Source organism: Heptranchias perlo, chromosome 12 (genome assembly GCF_035084215.1).
Source record: "Heptranchias perlo isolate sHepPer1 chromosome 12, sHepPer1.hap1, whole genome shotgun sequence".
NCBI classification, from domain to species: domain Eukaryota; kingdom Metazoa; phylum Chordata; class Chondrichthyes; order Hexanchiformes; family Hexanchidae; genus Heptranchias; species Heptranchias perlo.
Genome location: NC_090336.1, coordinates 18,039,423 through 18,056,343, shown reverse-complemented (window position 1 = coordinate 18,056,343; position 16,921 = coordinate 18,039,423). Strand labels below are relative to the sequence as shown.

At 43.6% G+C, this 16,921-nt stretch overlaps 1 protein-coding gene across 2 annotated transcripts in view; it reads right to left on the bottom strand.

Moving 5' to 3' along the window:
• slc25a22a (solute carrier family 25 member 22a) overlaps window positions 1-16,921 on the bottom strand; it is a 144,806-nt gene that overhangs the window by 48,979 nt on the left and 78,906 nt on the right. For both annotated transcript variants that reach the window (XM_067993719.1, XM_067993718.1), the window contains exon 5: window positions 567-657. In XM_067993719.1, coding sequence (XP_067849820.1) covers window positions 567-657 — 91 coding nt within the window. The remainder of the gene's footprint in view (window positions 1-566; window positions 658-16,921) is intronic.

Below are 16,921 nucleotides of genomic sequence, written 5' to 3'. Positions count from 1 at the left end.
CACGTGAATTGTGACTTTGCTTTCATTTAAGACAGACCAAAGCACCCTTTAACCCTTCTAAACCAGATACCAGAGGACTCCATTCAGGCTGAAGTTGGCATCCACAAGGAATATGTATTTTAATCAAATAGGGCCTCATGGAAAGTCCTATTGGGGTGGTTTAAAGTGGTGGAAAGTGCATAAAGGCAGGAAGGCTTTGCACACCAGTGAATTAATGTGGTTCAGGTGCACTGGCAAGGTATTCAGGTGCAATTTCACAACTTGGAGCATTTGTATGTGGAGATGTTTCATTTCTATATGTAACATTAAAAAAAGTAACATTTACAAAACGTGCCCATTGCTGCAGTCTGAGCCAACTGAGGTAATTCTACAATCCCCATTATTTTTAGTGGCATGCTTGGAATTGCACTCGGTGAAGAGGTTTGAGCATGGTATCCAAAGCAGTCAGTCAGTAGCATCGAGTTTTGGCTGCTATGTTTAACCACGCTTCAGGGGAGAGATCTCTTTTTTTTACTCCCCAGTACCTTCACCCTTATCTTAATTTATCAAAAGAAACTTCCACTCACCCATCTTTGGAGAACATTTGACGGAAGAAGTCATTTGCAGCGAGTTTGATTGCCTTTTCAGGTGTAACTAGGGTAAGATTGACAGCAGCTCCTGGAATGATGTAACGGGGAGGGAAGAGCAGAAAAAAAAAAGCAAAGCATTTCCAGTTATGAAAAATATTCTTTTTCTCTCCAAATCTTCAACTTACAACAATTCAAACCTAGAACGCAAATAAGACAGAAACGTGAAGGCTGTTATAAAGCGAAAACACAAACTACTGCAGGTATTTACGCTACTATGACTCCACAGTGACAGATCTCAAATGTTACATGAAAGCACTAATTGAAGGCAGCAGAGAGCCGAGGTTAGATGCAGCACAAGGGCAATGTACGGTTAGTAATGGGAAGCTTTGAAAGAGGCTGTAGTTCTTATGTGGGGCGTTCAGCATTAAAACATTTCATGGAGAGGCATGCAGCCAACTATGCACTATGACTCATTACTCCTACATGTCACTGGGTACTCTCAGCTTCCTTCGGCTCAAAAGACTGATTGCATACTAGCATGATATTAGCCAGCAAACACACATATACACTGGAGCACCCACTCAGGTGGGATTTCACTGTTATATGAATGCATAATTAGAGCAGTTTTAGAATGCAAATTTTATACATTTAATTGTTAATAATTTTAAGTGTTTTACATATTAAAAAAATATATAATGAAGGGTAAAAGATAGCTCAGCCCCAAACCAGATGGAAACAACATTTGAGTGTCAGGACCGCCATCACTCAAACTTGCCTGCTTGCCTCAGTTGGGCACATTGTCAACTCTCAGTTAGGCACACACATGGAAACAAAGTGATGGAGGGAGGGAAGACAATATTGCTCTTCGAGCTCCCTCCCTTCGAGGGTTGCCAAATTTTGCTAAGTCCGAAAATGAACATGAGAAACTGTGGCTTAGGGAATTTTTTTTTTATATACAAGGCAAATTATTTCAACTATTGTGTGATCTCAATAGTTAACTGGTACAGAAGGTACATTTATTTCAGTGGAGTATCACCATCCCCCACCCTCCTTGGATTTCATGGCTGCTGCCCATTTGCCAGCTTTTTGTTTAAACGTTGCAGAGTTAGATGCAGCACTTTTATTTACTGGAACTGGCTGCCTCTCCCTTTGCTGGTGCTGCTGAAATTCATTATGAAGTTCTGGTGATTTTGGAGCCACAAGAATAGTTTGAACTGGCCTGGTACTGATCGATATTTGACTATAAACCCTGCAATAACAGGGAAAAAAAAATCTACCAAAAAAGCAGGCACAAAATTGGACATTTGCTGCATGTTTACATCATAAAGAAAACCCAAAATGGCTGAAATTGGCCACTGAGTGAGTGGGAGGAGAAACAGAGGGTAAGCCAACATCAGAGCACTGCTGCTTCAAGATACTATAGACAACCTGCTTTAAAAACAAGGAATACTGGCGCAGAAAAAGAGACGAGTGTCAACCCTAAATCCTTGAACTGTGTCCCTTTGTCACCATACTATGGAGTGGCTCCAACAAGGAGTGGTGGTGAAGTTGGCAGCTTACTGTTTGGAGGAGGGTACAGTGAGCAGACTGTACGGAGAGAAGAATCAGAACTAATGGGAAACAAAATAAGCGACAATTATAGAGTGAAAAAATTGTGAACTTTTGTCGCTACGAGGGAAAGGTCCTTGCCCTTTGATTACTGATAGATTTGATCAGCTTTCAAAATACACGGGCCTCTCTTTTGTAGATCATCTGTTATCTTTTTTTTTTCTAAGTGAGGGTGTGTTTCAGGCCGACACCATTTTGGTCTCCTCGTGGCTTGCATCATCCACTGTCAGGGGGTTAGGCAGGTAAACTGCTCCTAGGTTGCCGTTCTCAAACTAACTGCTAGGGGATATAGGAGATACATAATAGTGGCCTGGGAGCAAGTCTCCATCTGTGTTTTACTCTCTCAATGCAGTAAGCATCTGACTCCAACTTGTTGCCTCCCTAAGGTGGGATGGTGTTGATGGCATATGTAGGTTAGATCATGTTGGGATGGGAAAGGCTGGATGCATCATGTAGTGCTTTTGTGTCCTTTTTCTTGGGAAAAACAGCATGGCTGAGATAGGGAACTCAGCGAGAAACATTGGGCAAACCCAGATTCCCTGCTCCATGGTACAAAAATACTGCTGCATTGTAGAATTTAAGAGATATTCAGAACACAGAACGTTGATTAACCGCTGCCAGATGCCAGCTGCTAGTTGCCAGATTGGGGAGTTCCTGCAAGAGTCCACTCTGGAAACTAAGCTTAAAAATAACATCAAGGAAGGACAGACAAAGCAATCTTTTGATGCTCAGTGAGCTTCTGCAATGTGGTTTGACATTTTAGGTTCTCATTAAAGATTACTGCAGCAAATGTAGTCCAGTAGGCCAGAGTCTGTGGTTTAAAAATCTGGCGAAGTATCACAAGAGACTGTACTGACTACTTTTAAATTAAGAATACTAGAATTGTGAATCTTCTAAAAGCACTCGTGCTTGCACAACCAAAAATGTACTGTAGATAAATTCATCACAGCTTTCAATTTTATATATATTTAGCAATATTTTTTATTGCGATCCTCCAAAGGGTTCAGCAAGGATACGGCAGTGTAGTGGTTATGTTACTGGACTAGTAATCCAAAGGCCTGGACTAATAACCCAGAGAATACGAGTTCAAATCCCACCGTGGCAGTTTGAGAATTTGAATTCAATTTGAAAACAAAATCTGGAAATAAATTGCTGGAATTAGTAAAATGACCATGAAGCTGTTGGATTGTTGTAAAAACCTAACTGGTTCACTAATGTCCTTTAGGGAAGGAAACCTGCTGTCCTTACCTGGTCTGACCTATATGTGACTCCAGTCCCACACCAATGTGGTTGACTCTTAACTGCCCTCTGAAGTGGCCTAGCATGCCACTCAGTCAAGTCAATTAGGGTTGGACAATAGATGCCAGCCCACATCCCAAGGATGAGAAAAAAGTATTTCAAAAGTGGAAACATCGTGGGGTACTTCTTAAAATAAGAGCTTCTTCGGTTCAGTATGGTGGCAGAAGGCATTTGAGCTCCAGAGCACTCCACTGTGGAGTGCCTCACACTCAAGGCCATTAAAAGGCAAACCAAGCACTGGGGTTCATTTCTAGAGGGATAGGATTGAAAAGCAGAAAAGTTATGTTAAACTTGTAAAGAACCTTGGGTTGACTACTTTTGGAGTATTGTGCACAGTACTGGTCTCATTATAAAACGGTTACAGAAGGTGCAAAAAAGATTCACAAGGATGATACTAGAACTGAGAGAGTATAATTATCAGGAAAAGCTGAACAGGCTGGGGCTCTTTTTTCTAGAAAAGAGAAGGCTGAGGGGTGACCTGATAGAGGTCTTTAAGATAACGAAAGGGTTTGATAGGGTAGACGTAGAGAAAATGTGTCCACTTATGGGGGAGGCCAAAACTAGAGGTCATAAATATAAGATAGTCACCAATAAATCCAATAGGGAATTCAGGAGTAACTTCTTTACCCAAAGTGTGGCAAGAATGTTGAGGCAAATAGCATAGATGCATTTAAGGGGAAGCTGGATAAGTACATGGGAGAGAAAGGAAAAGAAGAATATGCTGATAGAGTTAGATGGAGTAAGAAGGGAGGAGGCTCGTGTGGAGCATAAACGTCAGCATAGACCAGTTGGGCCGAATGGCCTGTTTCTGTGCTGTAGACTTGATGGAACTCATGGCACCTTATCAATATCAGGTGAGTAGGGGGCTAGGCAATTCACCACAGGAGAGGAGGTGAAATCAGACGGAGAGTCACCCCCAAACTCATTCTCTGCTAGCTGAGCATGGAGCAACATAGCAGAGACATGAGGGTGGGATACCCAATCACACACTCACCCTCTTAAGACAGGAATGGTTTGGGGATGGTCACATTTTCTGCAGTTCGAATCAACTTTCCAACCAGATTTCACACTAGTAAATTCTAATCAGCTCCTGCTCTTGTACTTGTACAAACCGGAATTCTCTGATGCATAATGAAAATGTTGTAAGTAAACTGAGGTGACCCTCCTGTATTCACAACACAGTTAGGAAATGCAGGGTCCATCTCTTGGGTTACTGAGTTCTTAGTCTCACAGATTAGCGTCTGCCTAAAGGAAAATAAAGGATAGTCATCTCCACGTGGCTCAGAGACACAGGGAAAGTCCAGCGCTCACATCTCCCTCCTGTCCTCTCGATTGCAGGATATACAAGGGCAAAGGAGGTCAGGTAGAATGGGAGATAGAGGGAGGAAGAGAACACTCTCATCATTAGTCAGTCAGTCAGTCACTAGTGGGATAAGGTGACCAAATCAAGCGAATCACGTCAGAAATCAAGTGATTCGCTGTCACAATGTTGTGGGATTATGACAGAGCCCAAAGGTCTCCAGGCAGCAAACAGTGATTGTAATCCTGCTGGCAGTCGCTCTTAAGCAAAAAAAAAGTGATATGATGATACCCTCAGACCACAAAGGGTGAATCCCAAAAGATGGATTCCCAGACTGCTCATGTTTCCATTGGCCACTTTACAACTGCAAAGTGGGTTTTCTAACCAAATTCATAACAATGCAATGGGGCAAATATAAATAGGGGTTTGTGTTGATGTGGAATGATGGGACGCAAGTTCAATCTCACACGCTAACAAATTCCTGAACTCAGCTGTGATGAGATCTTTATCAGAGGCCATTTGCTTTCCCACAGAGAGGGAATAAAAATTGGTGGGTGTGTGATGCAGTGCTCGAGGTTTCTAGTGCAGAAGAGTATTGGGAAGGCCTGGAAGCCAATTACCAGCCTGATCAAATGACAGACCAGGGAAAAAGGGGAGAAATAAGTTGGAAAGGAGGAGTTTGCAACCTAACACAAAAAAAATACTTCATACAATGTCATATGATCAGATCCATTATATTACTGCACGTCACCTTAGGTCAAGATTTCTGAAAACTTTTAAACCATCTCCCTTTCTCTATAATATTCCGATACTCGAACCTTTATACATAGTATTTTTGGACTGAAGAAAATAAAATTGTAAATTACTTACTTCCCTCCTCTCACCCCGGCAAAAAAAAGGGAAGAAATACTGTTGCGGTCTTCAAAAAAAAGGTAAATCGTCAAATCATGTGACCTGCAGGGGGCGGATTGCACAGTTTCTACAAATGAAATATGTGCCTGTGCTTCACCAATTCAGTGATACCAGTCACAGAGTGAACCATTGGATGGTGTGTGACTTGGAGAAGAACTTGAAGCCCTGTCACTGCCAAGTCAGGCACCATCCTGACATAGGCATTTATCGCTGTTCCTTCAACGTTATTGGGTCAATATCCTGGATATCCCTACCTAACACCATTGTGGGAGCACCACCACCACCGCAAGGACTGCAGCGGTTTAAGAAGAAGTCCCACCACCTTATCGAGGCAACTAGGATGGGCCAATAACTGCGACCTTACCACTGTCGCCCACGTCCCAAGAGTGAATTTTTAAAGAAAATATTAAAAAAAAACCTTTGTCAACGTAATGGTCCAAAACGTTGCTGCTCCATTAGACGTGCATTTTAAAAAAAAAAATACATGAACTTTATTCATAGGCTTTAAACAGCTGGAAACATTTAGACCATCAACTTGAAAAAATGTGAGTTCCATGCAAAACACCAGTTAGTAAGAAAATGAGCCCTGCTCCAAACTTGTCCCTTCACCACTCCGTACAAAAAGCATTTATTCAACATTCCCACTTCTCCCCCCCCCCCCCCCAAAAAAGGACATCGCAACAAGTTCTTTCATTATATGCATTTACCATACCATTAAAAGTGGCACTGGTCTTTTGAGTGCCCATATTTTCTCGTACTCTGAAAGAAAACAAATAAGGTATTTTCACATCTACATTTGAAGGCTTTCTTTGTAACAGCTCTGCAAACATTTCCCACTCACACATTCGAATAGAAATTCACAACACACCTTCAAATAACTCAGCTACAAAAAAACCATAAATTTTACCCCAAAAAAAAAGAGACTAAGCAGTGACTGGCTTCAAAAATGATTTCAAACTGAAACAGAAATTCTGTTCTAGATGCTTTTCGTAGTAAATTGCAACGTGTAGCCAATGTGGATAAAGGTGTACCACCCAATGTGGTACTGAGTCATACAGACAGGGAAGGTTCAGGCTCGAACCTCGAACTGTGCTGAATCAGCTGATCTCAGCTGAGGCTAAGGAGAGGAGCAGAAGGAGTACTACAATTAATGTCAGTGTGCCTAGACTGGGGGGAGGAGCAATCAGCCTCATTGTTCCTCATGACCACTATTGAGTGACTCCTAATAGAAATGGCATGAGTACATTTGTTGGGTGAGGAGAGGAGTGGGCTTGAGTGTGAAGTGCCCCATACCCCCATGGTCAAATGGTCTGCCAATGTGTGAACTAGGAAGCTCACATTAGGTATTAGGGGGTGTCTGGTTTCCTTGTAACTGAAACCCAGCACGAGTCAGTGTCTTCAGGAGAGAAAATATATACATTTTTATACATAATATAAATATATATGTATGTATATTGCATTACATCACATCTCAATTGATAAAGCTACATCCAGGAACCTTGATTTCCCATTTTGATCCAAACGCTCCTTTGACCCTCAATAATATTAAACTCTTTATAAAGCACATCTGTCCAAGACTTGACTACTCATATCTGGGGAGACTCTTCATGCACGCCTGCTAGGACATAGGCAAAAGCAGGTCACCTGAAAGACAAGCCCCCTCACCTCTAGCCTGCGGCCCCTCTCTCACTGCTGCAGCCTTTCTTGCTTTTATCTCATCATGCTGTGGTGGTCAGTGCTGCGCTGAACTTTTTCTCCTCTTCCTTCCATGCTCCAAACCCACCATTCTACATACTTCTGCACTCTGTTCCCACTTTGGTGAAATTGAGACTCATCAAGCTGTCTCTACTCTAGATCATTCTTTCCCAAGACCTCAAAACCATTGAATCCCCTCCTTCCTGCAGTTTTTCCTTTTCCATAAAATTTTCAGGCTTTTAAAGTCCAAGCCGAACATCACCCAATCACTCGCCTTCTCTTATTTTTTTTTCCTAGCTTGGCCTGTTCCTCCACCTTGGTTCCTCATTAAAAATAAAGCACCCTCCCACACAGTACTACGAAATACGAATTAGGAGCAAGAGTAGGCCATTCAGCCCGTCGAGCCTGCTCTGCCATTTGATAAGATCATGGCTGATCTGATTGTGACCTCAAATCTACTTTCCCTTCTACCATTACCGTTGGCTCCCTAATCAGGAATCTATCTAACTCAGCCTTAAAAATATTCAATGACCCTGCCTCCGCCGCTCTCTGGGGAAGGGAGTTCCACAGACTCACGACCCTCAAAGGAAACATTTCTCCTCATCTCCGTCTTAAATGGGAGACCCCTTATTTTTAAACTGTGTCCCCTCGTTCTAGTCTCTCTCAAGGGGAAACATCCTCTCAGCACCTACTCCTTCAAGTCCCCTCAGGATCTTATATGTTTCAATAAGATCACCTCTCATTCTTCTAAACTCCAATTTATACAGGCCCAACTTGTCCAACCTTCCCTCATAAGATAACTCCCTCATCCCAGGAATCAGTCGAGTGAACCTTCTCTGAACCGCATCTTAAGCAATACTCATTGTACTGTTGTGACAATAACTGGTATGGAAGTCCAGTGGTTATGATACAAACTAGCAGAGGCCAAATCCAACCACAGCAAGCTGTGAATTTGAATTTAATCAACCTGGTCATTTGTGGGCTAGTATCGGGAAAAATATGGCCTTGAAACCTGTCTGATTGTCATTAAAAAAAACAACTGATTCACTAATGTCTTTCAGGGATGGGAACCTGATACCCTTATCATGTGACTTTAGTCCCACATTACACGACTCTTAATGCCCTCAACTAGGGATTTTCAATAAATGCTGCCTTGCAGGAGTCTCCCACATCCCAAGAGCGAACCCAGTAATCTCCGGATTACTCCTGGGGCCATGCACTAGCGAGTATAGAAATAGGAGGATAGAGCAGGTGAATGTATGGCTGGAGAGATGGTGCAGCAGGGAGGGCTTTAGATTCCTGGGGCATTCGGACCAGTCCTAGGGGAGGTGGGACCTGTACAGGCCGGACGGGTTGCACCTCAACAGAGCTGGAACCAATGTCCTCACGGGGAGGTTCATTAGTGCTGTGGGGAGGGGGGGGGGGATTAAACTAATTTGGCAGGGTGATAGGCACCAGGATGTACCATTGGAAAGGAGAAACAAGGTGCACAAAGGATTGGGAGAGAAAGATAGCACTAGAATAAGAAATAGTACCGTATTAGGTGGGATCAGATTAAGAGAGATTACAAGAAAGTCTAAGACTGGTTTGCAGTGCACGTGTGTAAATGCATGAAGCATGTTAAACAAGATTGGAGAGCTGAAGGCGCAATTAGCCACATGGGAATATGATCTCATGGCGATAACGGAGACCTGGCTCAAAAAAGGGCAGGATTGGGTACTAAATATTCCTGGATACAAGGTGCTCAGGAAAGATAAGGAAGTGGTGGTGGGGGAGGGCGGTGACAGTATTGATTAAGGAGAATGTACTGGAGAGAAAGGATGTCCTGGAGGGGGTCAAGGACAGAATTTATTTGGTTAGAGTTAAGAAACAATAAAGATTCCATTACTGGGTGTATTCTATAGGCTACCAACTATTGGGAAGGATATAAAGGAACAAATTTGCAGGAAAATTACAGAGAGGTGCAAAAGCCATAGAGCAGTGATAACGGGGGACTTCAACTATCCTAATATAGACTGGAATAGTAATAATATAAGGGGCAAAGGGGGGGGGGGGGGGGGGGAGGAATTTTTGAAATGTGTTCGGGAGAACTTTGTTGACCAGTACGTTTCCAGCCCAACAAGGAAGGAGGCATTGCTGGATTCGGTTCTGGGGAATGAGGTGGGCCAAGTGGAGCAAGTGTCGGTGGGGGAGCATTTAGGGAACAGTGATCATAGTATCATAAGGTTTAGAATAGCTATGGAACATGACATGGACCATTCTAAAGTAAAAATACTTAATTGGAGGAGGGCCAATTTCAGTGGGATGAGAACTGATCCGTCCAGGTAAATTGGAATCAAAGATGGGCAGGCAAAATTGAACAGCGGGCGGCCTTTAAGGAGGAGATGGTTCGGGTACAGTCTAGACACATTCCTATGAGGGAGAAAGGTAGGGCAACTAAAGCCAGAGCTCCCTGATGAAAAAAAGAGGTAGATGAAGCAGAAAAAGGGGCATATGACAGATGTCAGGTTGATAACACAAGTGAGAACCAGGCTGAATATAGAAAGTTCAGAGGGGAAGTGAAAAAGGAAATAAGAGGGGCAAAGAGACAGTATGAGAACAGAATGCTGCAAATATAAAAGGGAATCCAGAAGTCATCTATAGGTAAACAGTAAACGGGTAGTAAGAGGAGGGGTGGGGCCAATCAGGGACCAAAAAGGAGATCTATTCATGGAGGCAGAGGGCATGGCCGAGGTACTAAATGAGTACTTTGCAACTGTCTTTACCAAGGAAAGAGTATCAGTAAAGGAAGATGTAGCTGAGATATTGGATGGGCTAAAAATTGATAAAGAGGAGGTACTAGAAAGTCTGGCTGTACTTAAAGTAGATAAAACACCACGTCCAGATGGGATGCATCCTAGGTTGCTGAGGAAAGTAAGGGTGGAAATTGTGGAGGTACTGGCCATAATCTTCCAAACATCCTTAGATACAGGGGTGGTGCCAGAGGACTGGAGAACTGCAAATATTAAACCCTTGTTCAAAAAAGGATAAACCCAGCAACTATAGGCCAGTCAGTTTAACCTCAGTGGTGGGGAAACTTTTAGAAACGATAATCCAGGACAGAATTAGCAGTCACTTGGACAAGTGTGGACTGATTAGGGAAAGCCAGCACGGATTTGTTAAAGGCAAAACATGTTTAACTAACTTGATAGCAATTTTTGATAAAAATACAGAGAGCGTTGACAAGGGAGATGTAGTTAATGTGGTGTATATGGACTTTCAAAAGGCATCCGATAAAGTGCCGCATAATAGGCTTGTCATCAAGGTTGAAGCCCATGGAATAAAACGGGTAGTAACAGCATGGAAACAGAATTGGCTAAGTGACAGGAAGCAAAGAGTAGTGGTGAAAGGTTGTTTTTCAGACTGGAGGGAGGTGTACAATGGTGCTCCCGAGGGGTCGGTACTAGGACCACTGCTTTTCTTGATATATATTAATGACTTGGACTTGGGTTTGGGTTACAGGGCACAATTTCAAAATTTGCAGATGACACAAAACTTGGAAGGGTAATGAACAGTGAGGAGGATAGTAATAGACTTCAAGAGGATATAGACAGGCTGGTGAAATGGGCAGACATGTGGCAGATGAAATTTAACTCAGAAAAATGCGAAGTGATACATTTCGGTAGGAAGAATGAGGAGAGGCAATATAAACTAAAGGACACAATTCTAAAAGGGTTACAGGAACAGAGAGATCTGGGGGTATATGTACACAAATCATTGAAGGTGGCAGGGCAGGTTGAGAAAGTGGTTAAAAAAGCATACAGGATCCTAGGCTTTATAAAATAGAGGCATAGAGTACAAAAGCAAGGAAGTCAGGATGAACCTTTATAAAACATTGGTTCAGCCACAACTGGAGTACTGTGTCCAGTTCTGAGCATCACACTTTAGGAAAGATGTGAAGGCCTTAGAGAGGGTGCAGAAGGGATTTACTAGAATGATTCCAGAGATGAGGGACATCAGTTATGTGGATAGACTGGAGAAGCTGGGGTTGTTCTCCTTGGAACAGAGAAGATTGAGAAGAGATCTGACAGAGGTATTCAAAATCATGAATGGTCTTGACAGAGTAGGTAGAGTGAAATTGTTCCCATTGGCAGAAGGGGAAGAACCAGAGGATACAGATTTAAGGTGACTGGCAAAAGAACCAAAGGTGACATGAGGAAAAGCTTTTTACACAGTGAGTGGTTAGGATCTGGAATGCACTGCCAGAGTGGGTGGTGGAGGCAGATTCAATTGTGGCTTTCAAAAGGGAATTGGATAAGTACTTGAAAGGAAAAAATTTGCAGGGCTACAGGGATAGGACGGGTGAGTGGGACTAGTTGGATTGCTCTTGCATAGAGCTGGCACCGCCTCGATGGGCTGAATGGCCTCCTTCTGCATCGTAATCTTTCTATAATTCTAAACAAAACAAAAACTGGTCATCGGGTTCAACCTTAATTTGGAGGCAGCTATGTTGACGGGCATCGGATAAACAAACAAAGGTGAACACAGCCGCTTCAATATCAAGCAAACACAGATCCATTTGCTGTTTAATTTGCACCATGTAAAATAGGCAGTGAATTCCCTCCAGACTGCCAGTAGGAACTGTGTGAGCAGGAACCAGAAAATTTCCATCCGCTCTACGCAATGTACAATATTGCTGTCCCAGTTGCCTGCCAGGGGCCTACTCATTTGCACAGAATTCACGAGCTCTTCATTTCCCAATGAAATTCAATGCAAATGAGTTGATAATAGGCGATCCACTGAAATGCCTGTTTACTTGCCGAGTCCTCCAATGTTCTGGTTTGTTGCGATGCGATGCTTTAAAGCTGGACTATTTATTCCTGTTTGCTCTTAAATCCAACTGCAAGCTTTGAGGATTGCTTTCAGTGCTTCCTTTTCACAGGATTTCAGAGTATGAAGAACAACAAAGGGGAGTACCAAGGATATCAGACAGCACGAAGCAGACTGGTCACAATAGTTATTATGTTACTATGTGGCAATGATGGAAAAGAGTTGCCCTCAAAGGCTCTGGTTCAGCAGGGAGATACTTGCATAGCTGAGCCATCTACTTCAAGAAGACCTGCAGTCAATCTCCACCATAGTGACAGCACTGCGCATGGCAGTCAAGGCCATTCCATTATTATGTCTCTGCCTCATCCATGCTTGCACAGGAGACATCTGTAGTGTCAGACAATTTGTTGTCCACAGATATATCAAATGGGTGACTGATGCATTATTCAGGATGGCCAACAATTACATTAACATTCCCACTGAACATTAACTTCAGGATGACATGGTGGTCCAATTTTATCACAATGCTAGATTTCCCAAAGTACAGAGCATCACTGATGGCACCCATGTGGTCATCCAAGCCCTTTGGAAGAATTCCACAGCCTGCAGGAGCTCTGTCAGTGACTGCCAACTCTTACCAGGCTGGTCAATGCCCCCTTCCCAGGCAACAATCATGATACTTTCATTTGAAGGCTTATTTAACTCATCTGTGTCAGACTTATTTGAAGACAAAGACAAACTGGAAGGATACTTTCTTGGGAGACCTTGGCTACCCTCTTCAGCCCTGGCTAATGACATCTTGTGGCAGCCACAAACAAATGCAGAGAGGCCTAACCCAGAAGAGGTGGAGAAGGAAGGCAATCCAAAATCAAGGCAAGAGCAGCACACAGAAACTGAGATGAGGAACTGAGATGAGGGTGTAGTTGCAGAAACAGAAATGCAGCCAGAAAGCTCATCCAAGAGACTTTCAGCTAAGTGTCTGAGCTGCCCCTTAAAGGAAGAAAGTGGTTCAAAGCACTTTCTACAACTTTGCCCTTTGTCTTTCCTCGACTAACATCAATGCCCATCTTTTCTTGTGCAGCTATCTTCTTCCACACAATCAGAAATAAATATCTGGAAGTTCAGATGCAGTGCAACCAATTTATTCAGCTATTCTGTAGCTTGTGAAAATTATGTTAAAGTCTTTTGCTGCAGTGCTTCCCCACCGAGAGCTAGCGTATTGTGTACAACATTTAATTATTAACCTGTAACAACTTCTAAATGACTCTTTAGTTGAAGGAGTAAGTGTGCTTATTGGCTGCAGGGATTCAGTGGGAGCCACTTAGAATTCAGGTGACCTTGTACCTCCTTATGCTGGTTCCTGAGATGGCCACTCCTTTCGATGCTTTGGCTGGCTGGTCATGCCTACTTCCTGTCACATAGTAACACTGAAAGTTTTGAGGCCAGAAGAGGCCATGGGTCTATCATGACTATCTTCCTTCTGTCCTAGCAGATGTATTTGATAATGTGTTTTCCTACAAGATACTTGCTCAATTTTACCTTGAAGATCTAAGCTACTTAACTCTACGATCTCCCTCGACACATTGATCACCCTCTCAGTAACGTTTCCTTGCATCACGCCTGAATGGATGCTGTCTTGTTCCAATTCAGATAGCCCTGATGAAACAGATACATCCCTGAGCCATATTAATTTCACCTCTATGGTTCAATCAGACCCCCCCAGCATGATGAAGCCACAAAAAAAGATTGGAGCCCAAGGCCTCCATAGCAGCATTCTGGACATTCAAGAGAAACACTGCCACTGTGCTTAGGATCTGTGCCACTGGGGAATCAGCTACAGATTCCACAGGAGTTGGCTCACATTCCACGACAGACTGCAGTCCAGAAAAGCTTTCCTGCACGACTGCAAAGACGTCGCTAATGAACTCCTCTGCACTCCTTGCCATACCTGGCAGGGTATTTCATAGGCAGACTCAAGTGATTTCTGTGGACCATCTTACTTAAGCAGCAGTCTCCTTTTATAAGCAGGCCTTCAGGTGTCCAAATCCCTAAGCAATGCAGCTGAGGCAGGAATTGAGCTGGCCCCACAGCTACCAAGTTCCTGCTCCTCCTCTGCTACCACCACTTGCTCCCCATGACGAATGCACTGCGATTTGGTGCTACTTCCTGAAACCCGTGATCTGAATCTTCCAGGGTGGGTGTAGCTAGGCTGGTACTTGGGACAGTTGGTCTGAAATGATGCAGGATGCTATGAGGTGCTAGTTTGTTCATGATCACTAGCACTGCTAGGAGGCTGTTTGTCCAGGCCTATAAAAACAGAAGAAGAACTTATATTGCAAGAGACCCATTAAAGTAGTCCTCACATTGCAACATATTACGTGTAATGGCTTTGTGCTTAAGTGTGCGCCAGTGAGCGAGTGCAGAAGACATAACGAGTACTAGCCTGAGATTGGGGGGATACCTCCAACTTCACTAGTCGTCTTGCGATGTTGGAAATTTTCGTATCGTGATCCACAAGTGTCCATCATGCAGCCCACTGTGTGTAGGAGCTAGGTTGTTTTTGAAGAACTTAACATAGCAGCACCTTCTAAGATTTCAATGTGCCATCAGTTTCAGTTGTAAGTTGCAGCGTATATTTGTGCCCTCCTGCAGCAAGACCATCCATGATAAACATTCAAAGAGCTGTAAACTTATCTGAATTCTTGGCATGTTGAAATCCCAAGCAGAGTTTCTGACCCCGAGCATCTGTTGCAAACAGTCTGGTCCAGTCTGAGACAATGGCCGGAGAGGAGGATGAAGTTGATGGCAAGAGTTGAGAGGTTTTGGTGGGGACCGAAGATGATGGCTTCGGTCTTCCTAATGTTTAGCTGGAAGAAATAGCAGTTGATCCCAAAACTGGATATCTGACAAGCAGTGCGACAACATAGAGGCAGTGGAGGGGTAGAGTTGTGTGTCATCAGCATACATGTGGAATCTGACCCCATGTCTTCAGATGATATTGCCAAGGGGCAAAATGTAGATGAGGAAGAGGACGGGCCAAGAATAGAACCTTGAGGGACTCCAGAGGCAATGGTTTAAGAGCAGCAAAAGAATCCAGAGTTAGAGATGCTCGGGTTATGATTGTATAGGCATGCGTAGACTGGAGCGAGAGCAGTCCTATCAAGCTGGACATCGCAGGAGAGGCGTTGGAAGAGGCTGGTGCATTTGACCACACCAAATGCTATCAGAGAGGTTGAGGAGTGATAATGCACCATGGTCACAGTCACAACAGTAAAAGAGTAACAGATGATCACGAAACCTTTCGTGGCATGACTACTAGGGCAGCAATTTAGTATAAGATACACTTATACTAAGCCTTACCATGGCAGCTTCCTTTAAGGGCTGCCATCGTCATCCTTATTTGCATTCAGGTCCTCTGGTCGTGGCTGACAGAATTCACTCCATCAATGAGTCTCCTGCCACATGTTTTGCACCAATCTTTTCTGGGGAGAGAGCCCTTGAGTACAGCCCTCTTTGTCCTCCCTTCATCCAGCATGCGCTCCAGTGCAGATCTGTGAATTTAGGTACTCGTGGGCAAGAACCCTCCAGTTTACTGGAATATTACAACTTCAATCCCATTCGCTTGGGCACGCATGCAAGAATGGCATGTGGTACGTTTTAAAATTCCAGTCAGCTGTGCGAGCGTTCCCTCAGGCAGCCTGCAGTGCACAGGCGAAGGAAGCTCACATAGATTAGTTAAATTTATGTCGATGAACAGTATGGGGTAGGATCAGTTCTACAAGAAAAGTCAGCTAGATCTTTTGCATCGCAACATTCCTGCCCAAATTTCGTCCCAGAAGAGATTTTCTACTCTTTTTAAAACAAGCAGCTCAGAATGTCCGTCACAAACAAGGCATGAAACACTTTTTTTTCTTAAAGTCTTTGTTTTCTAGTTTTATCCTTCCAGACTTGTCTCTGCTGAAGTTGCTACGATACAGATCCACGGGTTGCTAGGATACAGTTCCAAGAGTCATCCAGCACCTCGTCCATGTGGTTATTCTTCATCTGTGACCCCAAACAGACAGACAGTCAGTGCTGGCTACCTGTTCAGTTGTTGAAGGCATCACAGCCGAGCCTGATCCTGTTCTTACCCGATGTCACATGCATGTGCTTTTCAGCAGGGATCGCTGAACATCATTCAAGGCTGGGAACCCGGGTTGATTTTTCCTCTCCGTTGCAGAGGGATGCTGAAGTTGAATGCAGCAACCCTGCTGCTGAGCAGCTAACCCAACACAGATGAGGAATCAAACCTGGTACAAAGACAGTGATGCTGTGTAACTCAAAGATGTTTCCACTTGTGGTGGAGTCCAAAACTAGGGGCCATAAATATAAGATAGTCACTAATAAATCCAATAGGGAATTCAGGAGAAACTTCTTTACTCAGAGAGTGGTTAGAATGTGGATGAGGCGATTAGCATAGATGCATTTAAGGGGAAACTAGAGAAATACATGAGGGAGAAATGAATAGAAGGATATGTTGATAGGGTAAGGGTGAGATGAAGTAAATAGAGTAGGAGGAGGCTTGTGTGGAGCATAAACACTGGCATGGACTGGTTAGGTCGAATGGCCTGTTTCCATGCTGTAAATTCTATGCAACTCCAATCCACTAGGCCTGTTTCATTGCTGGCTAATAAGAAAGGATTTAGGTGCTCTCTCAAATGGCTCAGCGAGTTTATTCAGTCGCTGAGCC